This window comes from Castanea sativa, chromosome 12 (genome assembly GCF_040712315.1).
Source record: "Castanea sativa cultivar Marrone di Chiusa Pesio chromosome 12, ASM4071231v1".
NCBI lineage: Eukaryota > Viridiplantae > Streptophyta > Magnoliopsida > Fagales > Fagaceae > Castanea > Castanea sativa.
Window position 1 is genome coordinate 13,384,312 of NC_134024.1, and position 18,883 is coordinate 13,403,194.

At 33.4% G+C, this 18,883-nt stretch overlaps 2 protein-coding genes across 2 annotated transcripts; one reads left to right on the forward strand and one right to left on the reverse strand.

The window, feature by feature from the left end:
* Positions 1-2,243: 2,243 nt before the first annotated feature.
* LOC142621122 (CEN-like protein 1) lies at positions 2,244-3,654 on the forward strand. Its single transcript, XM_075794432.1, has 4 exons — positions 2,244-2,531; positions 2,659-2,720; positions 2,817-2,857; positions 3,137-3,654. Exons 1-4 carry the CDS (start codon positions 2,319-2,321, stop codon positions 3,352-3,354), a joined length of 534 nt encoding a protein of 177 aa, XP_075650547.1. The 5' UTR covers positions 2,244-2,318; the 3' UTR covers positions 3,355-3,654.
* A 2,561-nt stretch (positions 3,655-6,215) lies between these two features.
* LOC142619788 (E3 ubiquitin-protein ligase XBAT33) lies at positions 6,216-14,676 on the reverse strand. The gene is made up of 10 exons (XM_075793073.1): positions 14,432-14,676; positions 14,277-14,336; positions 13,803-13,874; positions 13,406-13,590; positions 12,891-13,051; positions 12,749-12,807; positions 12,604-12,650; positions 12,373-12,516; positions 11,339-11,430; positions 6,216-7,229 (listed from the first exon to the last, which is right to left on the reverse strand). The coding sequence occupies exons 1-10, from the start codon at positions 14,606-14,608 to the stop codon at positions 6,688-6,690; spliced, it is 1,539 nt and encodes a 512-aa protein (XP_075649188.1). The 5' UTR covers positions 14,609-14,676; the 3' UTR covers positions 6,216-6,687.
* Positions 14,677-18,883: the final 4,207 nt, after the last annotated feature.

The following is an 18,883-nucleotide window of genomic DNA, read 5'->3' on the forward strand; positions in this document are numbered from 1 at the left end:
ATAACCCTCAAGGCATCTGCATGAAAGAATTTATAATGCTAAGATCAATTTAAAATAAAATTTTAATTCTAAAAGTTATATTACACTAAAAAAATCCTAGATTTTCCATTAAGAAATTAATCAAATACTATAAGGCATATAATAAGAAAATTTCCAGGATGGCCTATTATATATTTTTTTATTATGTTTTTCTTTTTTAATTTTTTTTATAATAGGAATGGCCTATATTACGTTCTAAATGTACAAAATGAAAAACAAAAAATTATGGGGACAATCTTTTTTTTGATAAGAATATAGCAACTTTATCAAGAAGAAGATAAACTCATTAAATCATGAGCCCAAGAGGACTCAATCATATAAGGGTTTTCCTCTATCAAACTTTATATAGCTAGGTTGCAAATTGTTTCCCCCATTTTGGCCAAGTTCACATACATGTACAACAGTACAAGTACATAATATATGTTAAATTGAATCCAACCGTGGAACTAATATATAATGTACATTTTAAAAGCAATCATTAATATATATCAAAAGAGTTAGTTTAATCGATAAAGTTTATTGTTATCGAATAACTATACCCTATCAATATATAGGTTTAGTGCTTGTTGGATCTTAAGGGTTAAGTGCCAAGTGGTTGTAGTCTCCATAGATAAAGTGGTTTAGAGTCTTTAGACTTTAGATGCATGATATGCTAATTACTCACGTAGCAATGCCACTAGGGCTTTTTATTTGATTGAGGCTATAGTTATAAAATCCAACCCGGACATTAATCCGGTCTATGAGCCAAATTATTGTGTCATTAGTTCAGCTAATGGGTCATTGGCCAAACCGCATAGTCAAATAATTTCTTTTAAAAAAATAAATAATTTTGAGAAATCATAACATATTTTTTTAAAAAAGGCATTTGCCTAAATTAAATTGGCCATTTTAATTTAAAATTAAGGTTTCACAATAATAGAGTAGTCTTCTAATAGGATGAGAGTCTTGAAGGTAGGCAGATAGACAAAAAAGTGATTTTTTAATTAAAAAAAATGTTCTCTCTTCTTTAAATTACTATATTATAACGAATTAAATAATATAGAAGTCAATAAAGTGGATTTATAGATGTAATTTTACAAATTTCATAAACATAACCGAGTGATAAAAACCCATCCGGGTTACATGGGTTGCCACAAACCCACTGAGTTTAACTGGATCTTGTGCAGAAATGGTCCAATAAAATATTCGGACCAGAGGTCTTTGGTCTAATCAGTCGGGTCGGTTATGCTAATAACTACTCTCGCATGGGGTGGGGGGGGGGGGGTTAGTTAACTTCAAAAGTTGAACAATTACAACCATATATATTTGGGTTTGGCTTACCTTCAGTACTTTTTTAAATTGAATCTCCTTTTATTTTAATGAGAGACTGTCGCATCACCTACTAATTAAATAAAATGTGAAGATTAAAATTCACTACTACTTGTCATTATATTTTTAAAATAAAATGATATATCTAGTTAAAAAAGTACTAAAAGTAAGCTAAATCTATATATTTTTATTGGACTAAAAAAGATTGAGTACACTTGCAGCAATCTGTCCCAAAAAGAAGGGGAAAATATCTATAGTTATCTACGAAAGAAACATTATTCTAGGGTTTTTAATTTATGTTGTACCATTCCATTTAAAGCCAAACACAAGTAATATAATTCCAATAATAAAAAAAATAAAACAAGTAATATTAGTAGATAACAAGCACCTTGTCCTCCATTTAATTAAAAAGACGTTCCCTTATTGAGAAGATATTTGTTTGCCTTTTTATTTATTTATTTATTTTATGTGGATGTATTGTTAGCCTTTTTTAATATGAGAAAGTATGTGCATATAGAGAAGCACCTTAAAAGCCGAATTCCAATTTCCCAAAGATATGGTATTGTATTGGGGAAAAAGTTGTACATATATATTCTCTATTCCCACCACAACCAATAAGCCAAAGACATGTTGGATTCTGCTACACAAAATGTTTTGAGAGGGATATCTTAGAACAAACTCAGCAAATTATAGCCTCTATATATAGTATGGAAAGATGCATTTAAATTTGCACACAACACATGTCCTTTCCGTATAAATAATACACATATAGACACTAACCCTTTAATTTATGGAATTTTTGTAATAACTTTTTTTATAGATTCTTGTAAGCCTCCAATCCATGCTATTGAAGTCTCTTTCCTCCTTGTGCCTATAAAAACACCCCCTCATAACCACACTTCCATTGCACCAACATTAACACAAAGTACTTCACTCTCTCCCCAGCTAAGTTAGCCATTTTTTTTTCTCTAATGTCGAGGCTCATAGAACCACTATGTGGACCACTAAGTGTGGGGAGAGTAGTGGGAGAGGTGGTAGATATTTTCACTCCAAGTGTTAGACTGAATGTAGTTTACAACTCTAACAAGCAAGTTGCCAATGGCCACGAGTTCATGCCTTCTGTCATTATTTCTAAACCTCGCGTAGAGATTGGTGGGGATGACATGAGGACTGCTTATACACTAGTGAGTTTTTTTTCTTCTTGAAGATAAATATAACTTGGCCTTTGATCATGTTATTACAATATATTTTTCAGCTATTACGTATAACAAATGCTACAAATACTGTGTGAACCTTTTTTTTTTCTTGAAGATTATGACAGACCCAGATGCTCCAAGTCCTAGTGATCCATATTTAAGAGAACACCTCCACTGGTTTGTATCATCAAGCCCTAGTTTTTTTTTCTTTTTGTACACACTGCATTCAAGACTTTTCGCAGAATTTTTGACTTCAAATATATCTTTGATCAGGATGGTCACAGATATTCCTGGTACAACTGATGCTTCCTTTGGTGAGTTTATATATTACTCAACACAACATCTTAACAACCACTGACATTGCCGGTTGTAATTAGTGTATACTAAAAATGTGTCAATAAGTGATGTTACTCGCTCTCAAAAAAAAAAAAAAAAGTGATGTTATTCGATCTGATCAGAATAAGTTATATAATTATATACTATTATAAAAAAAATAAAAAGATTGTGTTTGCCATTCTGTGACATCGACATTGTTGAATGGTTTTTGCTTAAACATTAATGACTTTCACTTTATTGGTATGTTGTTTAAACAGGCAAAGAAATTGTGAGCTATGAGACTCCCAAACCGGTGGTTGGCATCCATAGGTACGTGTTCATCTTGTTCAAGCAGACAGGAAGACAAACAGTGAGGTCTCCAACTACAAGAGACTATTTCAACACAAGAAGATTCTCAGCAGAGAATGGTTTGGGACTGCCAGTGGCTGCAGTGTACTTCAATGCACAGAGAGAAACTGCTGCAAGAAGACGATAGATGATTCAAAGTGAGGAATAGAATGACAATAATCAATGGGAGAAAATAAAAGCCTTTTTTTTTTTTAATAATTTAATCTTGTCAGTATGGGTGTATTTTCAGTTTATCACACTATGGTTTAAGTTTGGTAGGTATTGGTGCTCCTCCCTTTTTTTTTTCTTGTTAAAAGATGTATTGTATTTGCATTTCAAAAAACACAGGTACTATATTTGATAAAAAGTATCATTTTCATAGTTTCTATATACCCACATCTTGATTATCAAAAAAATATACCCACGGAATATTCATAATTTTGATCTATTATATTGATTGTAATAGGGATACATACTAACATAACAAATTTTGATTGTAATAACTGTATTTTTATATGAATTTATTATTGATAAATATGTATTAGCACCAATTCAAATATGGTCTATTTAAAGACCTCCAAATTTACACTCATTTTCATATCATTTTTTAGTGTCAACTTGTAATTGGAACACTCCCTCAAAAAAAAAAAAAACTTGTAATTGGAACATAATATTTATATATAAGACTATAGCAAGTACTTGATAAAAAAGTAAATTTGAATATAACAATCATAAATTAGCAATTAAGTATGTTGTGGATTTAGGTGTGAATTTGTGTGTAACTAGAGTGTTTCATTAATCTGTCTCACTTTGACAATTAAAAAAAATTGTAATTAGTTTAAAGTATCCTTAATTAACAATGAAGTTTTGAAGTATATAAAAATAAAAAAAAATAAAGAAACCAGAAAAAAAACTGTCTTCTTCTTGGTACTTGGTGTCCTAGGTGCTCTCTCAGTTGGACAGGGATACTGTTGTTTTGGACTAGTTCAGTACTACTGCTAGGTTTCAGAAGTTTCTGGGTCCTACAACTTTTTAGGTTTCTTTAAGGATCTGGTTGATGATAAGATTGAATGTAGCATCAGAGCTACCCACGTATTCCCAGTTAGTGCGTAGGTGAAGAAGCAATTAGCAATGGGATGTGTTCCTAGATTGTGATGGGTCCTTCTATTTTTTGGTGAATGCCTAAAACGTGTCACCCTTATGGGTAAGGTGCCCCCTGTTTTGCAATTAGAATATTATTTCTCCTCTACTTTGTTTTTCTTTTGATCTCGTGTTTATTTACTATGGAAAATCATTACTTTTCTTTGACGTGAAGGAGAATTGTTTGATATTGATTATAACTCGTCTATCACAAATGTTATTATACTAAAGTTTTTAGAATTATTCCTCTCATACTATAAAGGAAAGCTTACATCGATCATTTGCCACCATTAAATTGGAGGTGAGCAAAATATTTACAACAAATCTATTTCCTATGAGTTTGATCAGTCAATAATAGACTATTAATTCTATCAATATGCACATATATTTAGACAATTAATTTGTAGGGAGCTATTAACGAGGTTGATTTGTTGTCAAAGACAAATTAATACATTTGTAAGTTTGAGACTCAGGTTTCCCACAATATAAGCCTTTATATGAGAATTATGTGTTTTTTTGGTTTGAGAAGAAAGATGAGAATTAATTATTTTCACAAAACTAAGGGTATGTTTGGTAATTATTTTTTCTCCATATTTTTTGTTTTCAAAAATAATTTTCTATTTTTAAGACTAAAAAACTTATTTGGCAACCTAAAATGGACAAGAAACAAAATATGTTCTCAAAACTCAATTTGTAAAGGAAACTAAAAACGTGCAAAATGCTGTATTCAGTTTCTAATTTTCAAAAGTCAATGAAAACATGCATTTAATTTAATGAATCTGTCTCATTTAATGAGTTTGTATTATAGTTCAAATCCTAGTAACAACATTTTTTTAATTTTCAGCTAACCAAATATGTTTTTGATTTCAAAAAAAAAAGTGTTACCAAACATAAACTAAGTATTTCTATCATTACATTTTACTTCAATAAGTCTGATAAATTATTAGGTAATTCATAAATTTTATTTTATTTTTTTATTGGCTTGAAGAATTGAAAACCTTATTAAGGCTAGACCAGCCAAACAAAAGAATGGAAGGGCCTATGCCCATCTCTTTCTAGTGCTTGGATAACTGGCCTGATCCAAATCATCCAATTACAAAAGCATACACAGCATTATTGCTCACTACGACACTACTCCAAATCGATATCTTATCTTCCTTAATAGTTTGCATTTCACCTAGGCTGCTGGGGACTACAACCATTTCGGTTACTTCACCTTCATTTAGTTGAAACCCCAATTCGTTCCATGCTATCTTATGGTCTTTGAAAGGCCTAGCCACTTGGGTTAGACTTAACTCCCTTTCTAATTGAGCTGCTAATCATCCATAAGAGATTGCATAAGGTTTTTTGATTGATAAGTTAAACACGTATCCAATGGTTCTTGAACCCACAACCTCACCCTCCACATAGAACTTATAAGTCGAGCACGTGCCAGTTGAGCTGGCACATAAAAGGTTGAAACATAAATTATCTTAATAGATTCATAGACATTGACTTTATTAAGCTAGGGACCAGAGTTACAAATGAATGGTCATAGAGCTAGGGATCACAGTTGCACCGCCCAGAGACATTTCAAAAATTGGTGCTTCATAGATTCCTCCTTACCGTTGCTGAGAGAACATTCTGTTTAGTACTTCCTTCTGGCGAGAGAAGCCATGATTCATTTATAGAATCATAGAAAAAATCAGACATTTTAACAAGGACAAACATCTCACACTCTAGATGACAGTAAACAAATCTGTAACAATCTAAAAAACACCAATTTTCACAGAATGATAGGTTACTTATGTGCACTTCACTGGATGTTAATCCAGAAGAAAGTGCACATGCCCTATAATCTGAGCCTAAAGGAACCAAATCCAGAGGCAATAACAGAATGATAGGTTACATATTTTCTTGCTTAACAGAATCAAAAGTATGACAGGAATATTCTACAAAACTCTATATTTAGGATCATTAGCATACAAGCCCCCGTAGCAATTTTTTTTTTGGAAAGAAAATATTCCTGTTCTCTTTTGACATTCACTTACAATCAATTACAATCCCAATATTTAAAATTTTACAACCCTCTCTCTAAATATCTTAAAAAACAATCCAGAATGCCATCAAAATGCGATGATGCAAGACCCATATCTGTTGCCATGTAGCTGCCAAACAAATACTGATGATGCAAGACCCATATCTGTCGCCATGTAGCTGCCAAACAAATACCGGAAGCTAACATGGATTTGTGTGTATTCATTTTTGTGACAGTTGAGATCAGACACAACCCTGGACTGCACTGCTATTAATAAAAATATCTATCCAGGTGGGCAGAAGAATAGACCATCCACTAATGTTGTCATGCATTTATTTCAGAGTTGCATTGATGCTCTCTGCTGCAGCTTCTTCTGCCCCAAAACATGCTTGAACAACTGGTTCTCTCCAGTCTTGGCCCTTCCATCTTCTCATGATCCACTGATGTTGATTGTGAGCGTTGTGGTGATTCATCTTGCGTTTCTACCTCCCGAGGTTCAAATGATGGGCACGGGCCATCATTGCAGGTGCACAAAGGCATGGCAACAGAAGGAAATGGGCTACAAGTGACTGGACAGAATAGTTCTGAAGAAACAGAAGCCACACGATTCTTTCGGATCTCTGGTGTACGAGCAGGAGATTGATGGTCAGGATCACGAGGGTGAAGCATGCATGGGGTACAAAGTCCAAGGGAGATATGTATCTTATTTTCTTTGGACAAAGAACCAGGCAATTTGACAAAAGAGATAATTCCATGTCTACATAGAGGGCATGGAATGGACCCAGGTGGGCCCACCAATTCAGAAGGAATGTTGCTTGTTGAACAAAGATAGAGAGAACATTTTACGCAAAGCTCATGCCCACACCCTGAAATCACAAATACATCAACAGATAAGTGGAAGTATTTCACCAAGTAATTGGAAGAATTACCCACCAAAAATGTTATGTGCATGCAGTTTAGTAATGACTTTATGGATGAAAAAACTATACAGTAAATTTTTAATGTTTCAACAATTAATCATAAAACAGTTTCAGATGATCATATACAGAGGAAAATTTACTTAGCACTTCTCTCAACCATGAATGATGCTGATGGCAGGAGAAGGTACACTGGCCAATGTGGCCATAAGCTTTTCATAGGAATTGAGAGCTTCATGCTCACTTTGGTGGCCAAGAGTAAAAGGCAACCCCCTCCTCCCTTCCTCCATTCTCTCTCTCACTTAAAAAAAAAAAAGAATTTTACAACTTCACGCGGTTGATTGAATCTCAGTTGTTCCTCCTTCCCGTCACCCAAACCTCAAAAACATAGGAAAGGAAAATGACAAGTCTAGCTTTCACATCAAAGGGAACAACAATGGAAGTTATACAACTGCATGGTTGATTAAATCTGAGTTGTTCCTCCTTCCCATCACCCAAACCTCAAAAACAGAGGAAAGGATAATGACAAGTCTAGCTTTCACATTAAAGGAAATGACAATGGAAGTTATTTATTTGATGAGAGTAAGAACAACCACATGGACCTAGGAGGCAGCAAGGATCACACAACAAGATCCCTCATATATGTACTCCAGTTGATTCAAGCAAGCATCTAAGTACAATGAATTAACAGCTTCAAGAACATTACAATGGGAAGTCAACCATGTCAAAACAGCTGTAGGCCAGTGTGACAATTTCAATCAGAAAATGCTCACATTAATGGCGGCAGTGAGTTTGTATTATTTTATGATTTTTCTGCCAAAAAACTATGCAAATTCAAGAAAAGCTCATTGGTGAATGTATTTTAAGAACTACAGTAATTGCTTGAATTGAAATTTAATTAAAGTCCAAAGAAAATAATTTGGCAAAAGAGGACAACTGTATCCATCTTGATTGCTTCTAATATATTATTTCACAAAGAGATAAATCATAATTGGGACTACCAGTGGTATATGAACCTTTTCTACCATCCAACTCTAGTCTGGCGCAACATAACAAGTGTGGTTCCATCAGAACACAGTCAAGGGTACTTCACGCACAGTTCTAACATTAAGCATCTAAAACCATATATACTCAACTAATGAGTGTCAGCTAATAAACCATTTTTCTCTGGCCATCTCCTTTGACAAGTTCTTGCTGCTTCAACCACATCATTTCCCCCCCCCCCCCTTTTCCCTTATGCTCCTTGAACAACTCAACTAACCCTTCTCATAGGTCCACTTACAAATCTTTTGTTACATGACTGAACTACCTTAGACAACTCTTTTTTTTATAGGTAATAAAAAAGTTTATTAAGAAATTTAAAAAGTGCACAGGCAGTATACTATCAACTCAACAAGCTAAGATCTCAAGTTGCAAAAATAAATAAGGTTGGATAAACTAGAAAAGCAAGACATCCCAGAAGCTGTCATCCATTCTAGGAGGGACTTCATAAATAGTCCTTTTAGTTCCAATAAGTTCCATTCACACCCTTCAAAGCTTCTTGCATTTCTTCTGATCCAAATACACCACATCAAGCAAGGTGGGATAGCCTTCCAGATTTCAATACTCTGATGCCACCCAAAGTGACCTTGCCAACAATGTAGTAAATCAAATACCCTTCTTGGCATCACCCATTGGATTCCAAAAAAAAGTGAAATCCATGTCCCAGAATTCTCTAGACAACTCTGCCTCGTCTTTTTCCACATATTGTCACTTGGGGCCTGTATGTGGGTGTGTTGAGGTTTATGTTCTGTAAATGCAGAGTATTCTGTCATGTTTAATTATGTTATATATTTTGTTAACTCAATATGTTGTTAGTTAACTTTGTAATGTTGTGTTTAGTTGTGTGGCTGAAAGTTATCCATATGTAAGCTTCCTATTTATATTGGATGAACTCCTGTGTATAAAAACTTTACTGTAGTGCTGGAATGATGAAGAAAAATCTACTCTGCTTTTAGTTCATTTGCTTCCCCTGCCAATCTCAACACCTATATCTCAACTATATTTATTTTAACGGCATTTTTTTTTTCAATTACATCATCCATCTAAAGTCGTATCATTTATGAGATCTTAGGTAATCAGATTCAAACCCCAATACTTTGGTGCAGTGACTCAAGTTCTATGACTAGTAAACTGAAGCTACCGTTTGCTTCACTATTTTGAGCATGTATTGCTTATCAATAAGATTTACAAATTACCAACATAAAAAATTCAAGCTGCATAAATACAGGTCTCTTGATGAGTTCAGGTTTACAGTATAAAATACAACAATGAAAGCCAGTGCCTACTCATATGTAGTTCGCATTGTGTTCTGTATATTCCAAACTCAAGCATTGTCTAGTTGTATGGATGTCTAACAGACTTTCATAATGATCTCTATATTATGAACTCATCCATTAATGAGAAACCATTAAGTCAATCAATTAGTAACAATCAGCCAGTCAAGGTTAGCTAAAAAAATCCCTAAAATTCACCATGGTATCTAAAGAAATAGTAGTGATAACATTGATCTAAATCCCTATCCTTATCCCTCATAATTTATCCTCAAAGTAACCGCAGAGGGCTTTGACTCCAAGCAAAAGAACCAAAAAGACCAGGGTGAAACTTCTAAAAGTCTCAACAAAAAAATGTTCAGATCAATGACTACTAAAACTTTAACTTTATAACCTTAATTATCTTCTGGCTACAAATTAATCAAAAGAAGAACGAATCATATAACAGTATCAGGAAAACAAAAGGAAAAAAAGGAGACTAGAGGTATAAAAATATGGCAAAACTACACTATTGGTCCCTGAAGTTTACCCTATGAGTACAATTGGCCCCTTAAGTTTCAAGTGAGCGCTATTGGTCCCTTAGGTTTAAAAAATGAACAATGATAGTATTTTTGTTAACTACTGTTAGTGCTAATGCCTATGTGGCTAACATTACATTGTCACGTCATCTTTTTAATTGATGTGGCATTTCTTTTTAATATTATGGTCCATTTGGATTGAGGGTGAGGGAGGGGGAGTAGAGTAGATTTAGTACAAAATTAGCTTATTTTTAGTTAACACTAATCTACTCCCTTCCACTCTCCCTTCTTCTCCCCTCCATCCATACAGACCATTAGTCTTTTTGTTTAGTGTTAGCATTGATTCCTTTTTCTCAACGTCGGTATCACTTCAAGCTCTAATCTTCGGTCACCTGCACTTAGACTCGCACCAGAGAGAAAAAGGAGATGATGACGATAATGAAGAAGTAATGGGTTCCTTGGAAGCCAATGAATAGTGGCCATTACCAATTACAAAGAATTTCTCCGTTTGTCCATAAAAAAAATCTGCCTTCACCTGCACACCAGGCTACAAAAAACTTTGTTCCTTCCTTTTTTTTAATTTGTGCTCCTCCTTTGCTCACAATCTATCACCCCCAAAAGATCCAAATCTTAATAATAAAATAAAAGAATTTCATGCTTCAAAAAACCATAAAAACATCCAAAAGAAAGAAAGTAAGATCTGGAAAGTTTTTGGTAGAACGTCGACTGAGATGGACAGTTCAGCTTGCCTGGGTGGGTGGTCAGTGACGAGACGCCAGCAATGAAAATTGGTTTTTTTTTTTTTTTCCAAAATGTTTTGGTTTTTTACTTTTTTATTTTAAATATGATTAGATTATTAACTTAAAATTGAATTGTAAGTTTTTCTTCAAAATAGCTCGTGTCATAGTTACACGTTTGTAAAGATCTTCTAGTAAAAGTGTAAATCTTGAAATAGTTATAGCATTTTAATATAAAAAAATACCACATCAATTACAAAAAAGACATGTCAATGTTCCGTTAGCCACTTAAGCATTAACACTAACGGCAGTTAACAAAGGACTAACATTGTTAATTTTTTAAACTTGAGGGACCAATTGCGCTCACTTAAAACTTAAGGGACCAATTGCACTCACAAGGTAAACTTTAGGGACCAATAATGTAGTTTTGCCTAAAAATATCTACTAATCCACACACATGCAAGGAAGACTGCAAAAGAAAGGAAACAGACCTTCAGCAGCTACAGAACATGCTCTCTCCAAGCAGACGGCACAGACATCAGTGTCATCAGAGGAGGTTGTTGAAGACTGCAATCCACACTCTCTGCAGAGGATTTCATAAGGCATCATCTTAGTTTTATTCTCATTAAACAAGTTTTACACCATTGCAAAATCAGGGTCTACACTGAGCAGCCTGCTCTGTCAAGTATGTACATGAAAGAACAGATATGGTCTAGAATCTAGATCATTAATCCCTCTCCTGATCTCCAAAAAGAGATACAAAAAAGGAAAACCAATTTTCTAAAAGAAAGTATAAGCACATGTTAGAGATTATAAGCTTAAGTAAGCCAATTTATGGACTTGAACTTAGTTAAGCTTCCTTGACCTTTTTCTTTTTATTTCTTTATATAACAAACAGTAAACAACTTGAGCAGTGAGAATTCCTAGCTTCAATTAAACTGCAAAACCAACATGAATTGAGTGCTACTGCTAGCAGACGATGTGATTCATATCTGCTAACAAAGGAAACCACATGGCTTTGCAGCCTTCCACGATTCAAAGTCTAGTAATATCTCTGCTAGCCTAGCAAACACATTACGGGAAAAAAGAAAAAAGAACAAGATTCCACCTAGTGGCAGGAACCAGTAAGAGTGTCAAACCTCACTGGGGAGGAACTCTTTAATTCATCACAAGGAGAAGCATTTCTTTTGAAGAAACTCAAATCCTTAAATATCAACAAAATCCTCTAAGAGAAGTTAACCATGATTACTACCTACCATCATATGACCTAAACAATAGGCACAAGCGACGTGAACTCCATCTTAAATATTCTTGATTCCCTTATCTTTTGTATGTAATTATTTGATTATGTAATTTTCACCTGTATGTTATCAACACATCTTGCATGCATAAAGTATGTAATTCATTTTAATAAAATCTTATTACTTATTAAAAAAAAAAAACATGATTCCTTTAACAAAATATAACAAAACGCTTCTTTCAAAGTCATAAGATGCATCTGTAGGCATAGTTATTCTAATCTTACCTTGCTATGTTAAGCACACTCAAAAGAGGCAAGGATAGGTAATTAGAAGAAGGGAATATTGGTACTATCGAGTCAGAATTGGGTGCTACCAGTGGTTCGAGCCAATGACGCCCCCACATCCTAGCAACATCAACAGGAAGCCACCTGAAAGAATAGAAAGTTTTCCTTCATTCATGTTGTATAGTAACTAATAGCAAGAGTGAACACCATAACCCAAATCAAATATTTTACCCATTGCAGTTCAAGGTCATCCTACAGGCACCTCTAGCAAGGAGGATCTGAAGAAGAAGAAGAAGAAGAAAGAACATCATTTCAAATTAAAAAGAGACCACAAATATGTTTAAAAACCATGAATGCCCATATAAGCACAACTTGCCTGACAACATTTCAAATTACCCCCACAAGCAGCATAGTGCAATGGAGTGCTTCCAGCTCCTGCAAAGATGTACTTCTACTTTAGTTTGATGCATGATCAAGAGGCATGAATATAAGCCACCAAACATATGCACAGAGCATACCTATCAAATCCATGGACGTTCCATAATGAAATGTCACAGCTGAAACATTTGCATGAAGGTCAAGTAGGAGTTGTACACAATCAAAATACCCATTCAATGCAGCCATGTGAAGAGCAGTAATACCAGCATCAGCTGCCTTATTGACAAACTTGCACAGCGCACTGCACTGGAAGAAAATAAATAAATAGCAAAATAAAAGGTACAGATGGAATGACTTTGTAACATCTATAATCCTATCAGCGAAAAAAAACTATCTGGTGAGGCTTGTCCAATGAGAAAAAGAGAATGCGTATTTCAAAACATCCATGTTATAATTCTTCTAACAAAAATTTAAGCCTGGCCATTAGGCCATGTTTCATTAACGTTCTGATTATTTAAAGGGTAGCCTTTTATTGCTAACAAAGCATTTAAACATTCAAATTATTTACGAACAGGATGAACCCGTTTTATCACTGTTTGCAAGTTTGAACACCGTCAATATCTACATGTTTAATTTATCAGTTCAAGCCCCACACCTTTGGTCATATTTGTTCTTTACGTTCGTGCCATCACCCCCATCACCATCTGTCTGTGCATGTATGGCATCATAAGGAGCACTTGGAACAAAGTCAGCCACAACGAGTCTAATACATCTTGCGTGGCCACTTACAGCCGCAAAATGGAGAGCTGTCCTCCCACTGAGATAATCTGCCCTTGTAACCTGCAACAAATACATAAAAGAAAAACAGGTCATATTCAAGTCACCCTATGCCTTCAAATATAAGAAGAAAAGAAAAACATTTCAAGGATAAAACCATTCAAATCCAACCATGAAGCTTAGGACTATACTAGGAGATTAATGAAAAAGAATAATTTTGAAATCACAAAAGAAAGTTGAAGATACAAAAATAAGTACATAAAAGTAGAACTCACATTGCATCTGAAGAGAAGAAGAGTCTGTACAACTTCCCAGTGCCCATATCTACACGCTTGCATCAACGCCGTCTTCAAATTCAAAATGCATATAAAGAATCACATCAACAAAATCAGTGGTCATCTTAGTTTAGATTAAAGGGGTTTCTACAATTTGTTGCTAAATTGATCCAGAAGCAAGCATTTCATAGCAAGACCCACCCATTATCAATCAAATTGAACACAGATCCATTAACATGTTGCTTATTAAAAAGCATACTCAACTCAAGCTAGTTTTAAAATAGCAGCGTTTGCTTGGACACAAACAATGTTATGTAATCCTAATGAAGGGGAAAAAAAAAAATCCACTCCCATGTCCCAAACTGAGCTCAAAATCAACACCCAAACCCGAAAATGCCAAATGAAATAGTATCTAATCACAACAAACAGCAAAAATAAACAAAACCCAGATGAGAAAACAAGGAAATCTCATACCTGGCCACAGTAATTCCTTGAATTCACATCAGCTCCATTCTCAAGCAACAACACCACAATCTAAACACACCCAAAAGAACACAAATTAAGATAATGATAAAGAAAAACACGACAAGTGAGGTATATAAAAAAAAAGGGGAAATAGAGAAAAGGACCTCGTTGTGGCCCTTAGCAGCAGCGAAATGAAGAGGGGAATTAAGGCCACCAAAGGTGGAGTACTTAGCGAGACATGGGTTACAATCCAATAGCATTTTGGCCTCGATCAAATCGCCATCTCTTGCTGCTGATACTAGCCTCTCACCTGAAGCTGAGCACCCAAATGAATTGCCCATTTCCCTCTCTCTCTCTCTCTCTCTCTCTCTCTTGCTCTTGATTTTGTGTTTGTGTTTTTGAGTGTTTGTATGGGAAGCAATATATATTAGGTCAACTGTCGTGTATCAAATTCAAAGACAATATTATTAAACAATAATAATTAATATTAAGATAGGAAAATTCAAAAGCAACCCAAAAAAAAAACACAGAGTTATTGATTTCGGAGCCTTTCCAGTAGAGGCTGGAGATGATGACGTGGAAGGTCCAATCTCTCTCTCTCTCACTCACTGTATGTGCGAGTTTTTGCAATTTGTGTTTACTGTGCTTTTCGGATCTTTGCTGTAGTACTTGTCGTGGTGTTTGAGGCAAACACAAAGAAAGGGAAAGGTGGTGGCAAACAAGGGAAGCAGTAAAAGATGAGAGAGCATATAAATGAAGGCCAAAAATAAAAACGAGTAATGTATTGTGGATTGTTATATGCATAAATTATTTTATTATATTTTTATAAACAGTTAATATGATTATTTTTTTACTGGTTTTAATTTGGGTTCATCATTAATATTATATTTTTATTTACCAGTAACCTTTTAGAAGATTGTAAAGGAGTTTGTGGTTTTAAAATTTTCCACAAAAAAAAAAGACCAGAAATACATACATTTTCTTTTTCTTTTTTGCGTTCTCACTTCTCACATGAATAACTAAGTTATTTTTATTATACACTAATTAAAATATATCATATTAACTGTTAAGAGACTTGTCATGAATTTAATGGATTTGAATGATATGTCGTAAACAGTTTAAGGAATTTCCAAAACATCTCACTCTATAAATTATTCACACTTTCAAGAGGAGTCATCCATAGTGTCAATAGGAGGCATTGGGCTTGCCTTAAGTCCCATGTTGAGGCTACACCGATTGTGAGAGAATGAATAACTCTTTTTGTAGAAGTTAATAATTCGTTGTCTCATGAATAAGGAGTCACCTAAAATAAACTGCTGTAAAACTTGTTACCTCTAAATGCATTTGGCAAGTGTGTAAAAAAAGCAAAAAAAAATTGGAGGTATTTTTAAAGCTTATTTGGGCAAATTCCCCATCAAGAAAAACTCCCCCTTTCTTTTTAAGAGTATCTATTTTTAACAAATAAACAATTAGTAATTCATCGGTCCCAAATTGTTGGGTCTCCATTGTATTTTTGGATGTCCCAAAAATGAAGTGATCTTTCCAAAATTAAGCTTATTTGGACAAATTCCCTATTAGGAAAAACTCCCCCTTCCTTTTTAAGAGTATCTATTTTTAACCAATAAACAATTAGTAATTCATCGGTCATTGTTGGGTCTTTATTCCATTTTGGGATGTCCCAAAATGAAGTTATCTTTCTAAAATTAATAAATAAAATTTCTATCTTACTCTTTAATTTATGGGAAATGTTAACGAATGCTATTTTTTTTATTTTAAAAAAAGTCAATGTTATTTTTGTTCTCTCTATAAGTTAAATTAATAAGGGAATTTTTGAAATTTTGTACATTTTTTAGCTTATAGACAATGCATTAAATGATGTTCACTAAAAAAGTTGAATTTTTTAAACACGATCAACAATTTAGAATTGAGGGAATAATAAATTACATGTGGCGCAAAAAAACCTTTAGCATTTCTTTTTTCTCTAATATGTTTTGTTAGGAATTCAGGATAAGTACACTGGGATCATATCCATTGATTAATTTTTGGTTATTTTTGGTATGTAATCCTCTTTTTTATTTATTTTTGAGATAGTGGCATGTAATCCAACTGAGAGTGAGATTTGGAGTAGACGTGGGCACATACAAATTAGTAATATTATTATTATTTACAGTAATTTGACAAAGACATGTTGAGTGGTTACTCAATAATTGTTTTTAAATTAATAGTATATGGATTTTTTTTTCCATTCAATATCACACATAAGACCGCATTGAGAGATTGCTCAACAAACCCACTAATAAATATAAATACCATTAAAATTTAAAACCTTATGTGTACTGTGTTTTTCTTCTACGATTATTTTTATGTTTTTTTTTTCTTCACGATCTTACTTGATGGTGAACCCTGATAATGATATCATATCAATTTTAATCTTTGACGGCAAAGAAAAAAAAAAGTTGAAATTGCCCCCAAATTATTAGATCAGAGAAAACTTTCACCCTAAAATGCCTCGTGGTTATCCATCAGAGCTATTAATTATCATTTTCTCTATTAAAAAAATAATCGCATTTTTTGACCTAAATTGTCTGGTGTGTGCTTATATGAAACCAATTTGAATAATTTCAAAAATAATAATAACCAAGATAATAATAAATTAGTATCTCTATAATTCTTAAATAATCCATGTCTCTATCATAATTTTTATAGAAATTTTAAAAATCTTAAATTTCATAGTAAAATCTCCTCTTCATTATTGTTACGAATATCATAAAAACATTAATTAAAATTTTTTTAAATTAAAAAATCTAAACCATACATTTATTTTTTTTTAAGATTTTTAATTCTCTAGGTTTGAGACATGAATTCATAAAAAGAAAAGGACATTTTTTTTCCATGTACACCAAAAATTTACTATAATTCACAAGTATATTACAATTTCCCATTTGAGTTTTTAATTTTTTTTTTTTTGGGTAGCCCACTTACCTACCTTAAATAAATAACTTTAACTTTAAAATGTGTATAAGTTGAAAAGAGTAATTATTTAGTACTTTCGAAACAGGGTGATATTTTTCCTCCCCTCACATTCGTAGTAAAATTCACTCATTAAATTTAGGGTAGAATACACCATAAATAAAGAAGAAGAGAGCCTTATTTTAATATACTCCAAAAATATCTAAAAATTATTCGAAAAACAATTAAGAAAAAGTTAATGAATGTCTACAAAGTTTTTTTTTTAATTTTTAGTAAACTATTCTAAAATTATTTTTATGAAAGAAGAAATAAATCAATTAATATCTTAATAAATTTTAATTGAGAAATGATATGTCCACAACATTTTTACAACAAATCCTAAGTGGCAGGATGTTATTGGTTGTTATTGTTGGGGCAAAAAAGTAATCTTAGTGTTAGGTTCAAATTTGAACCAATAACAACTAACCACCTATGATTTGTTGTAAAAATATTATTAACGTAGCAACTCTCATTTTAATCAGAGCTTTCTAAAAATAAATTATTAATTATTATCCATTAATTCAACAAAAAATCTGTGCCCGAACGAAACAGGAAAAAAAAAAACCCACTTTTGAGCATTAATAGGATAGGATTTATAGGAAGAGCTGTTCATAAATGGTAGTCCAGCCGAAGGCGCGTGCGGCCTCGATATTCACAAAAAGGGTATCAGTTGATCAGATACATCCTAGATCACGTTAATCACGTGTACCTTAGACCGACCAAAAAGTGAAAAGCATGCGATAATGCTCTGATCATAAACACACACTACTAGACTAGACCAGTACAGTACATGGTATGTGTGATCACATCAGATCAGATCAGATCAGATCAGTGTGGTCAAAAATGTGAGACGTGGGGACACATAGGTAGTGGTGGGACCCAGAAGAAACAGTGAAGTGGGAATTGAAGTCAGAGGAGAGAGATGAGATGGTTGGGAAATACTAAAATAAAATTGAATAGAAATCACGTGAAAAAGGTCTTGAGTGGTGCACAGGGACAGGCACAGGCACTGGAACAGCACAGACAAAACTGAATTAACCTCGGGCTTTACGTCACGGATATTTAGGTGGTTAGGTGCGGTTTGGTTGTGGGGAGGCTGAGGTTGCGTGAGCCGGCAATTGGCGCGTGAAACGGCACTTTGGAGGCAAGCAACCCAATGGAATGGACTCTTTATCATTTTTTTTATTTTTTTTTATAGTGTCATATTTTTTTGGGTTTTTTTATTCTATCTTTTTAAAAGGTTTATTTTAAACTTTACAACAACAAAAAAAAACTCCAATCCTTAGATTTTGGTAAATGTTTCGATTTTGATGCCTTAAAATTAAAATTTTTTATTTATTTTAATCAACCAATTTTGTTTCATTCTCAAAAAAAAAAAAAAAAATTCGTTTGGGTATGTGATTTTATAACTAACTTGAGAAAGATTTTACAACTAACTTTGCTAGTAATAGAGTGAAAACTTGAATGAAAACAATGTTATTTTATTGGCATTTAATGACCATAGATAATTATTGACATATCATTGCCTTTTTTTTTTCAAATGATTTTCTTTTTACTCAAACTAAATTAGAAAATGGCAAGTGTAACTTGTAAAAGTATTTTTGTTT

Coding starts and splice junctions, on each gene's coding strand:
- LOC142621122 (XM_075794432.1), top strand. CDS start 2,319: ATGTCGAGGCTCATAGAACCACTATGTGGACCACTAAGTGTGGGGAGA. Junction 2,532..2,658: donor TGAGGACTGCTTATACACTA/GTGAGTTTTTTT, acceptor TTTTTCTTGAAG/ATTATGACAGACCCAGATGC. Junction 2,721..2,816: donor TTAAGAGAACACCTCCACTG/GTTTGTATCATC, acceptor ATCTTTGATCAG/GATGGTCACAGATATTCCTG.
- LOC142619788 (XM_075793073.1), bottom strand. CDS start 14,608: ATGGGCAATTCATTTGGGTGCTCAGCTTCAGGTGAGAGGCTAGTATCA. Junction 13,591..13,802: donor TTCTTCTCTTCAGATGCAAT/GTGAGTTCTACT, acceptor TATTTGTTGCAG/GTTACAAGGGCAGATTATCT. Junction 11,431..12,372: donor AGTGTGCTTAACATAGCAAG/GTAAGATTAGAA, acceptor AATCCTCTGCAG/AGAGTGTGGATTGCAGTCTT.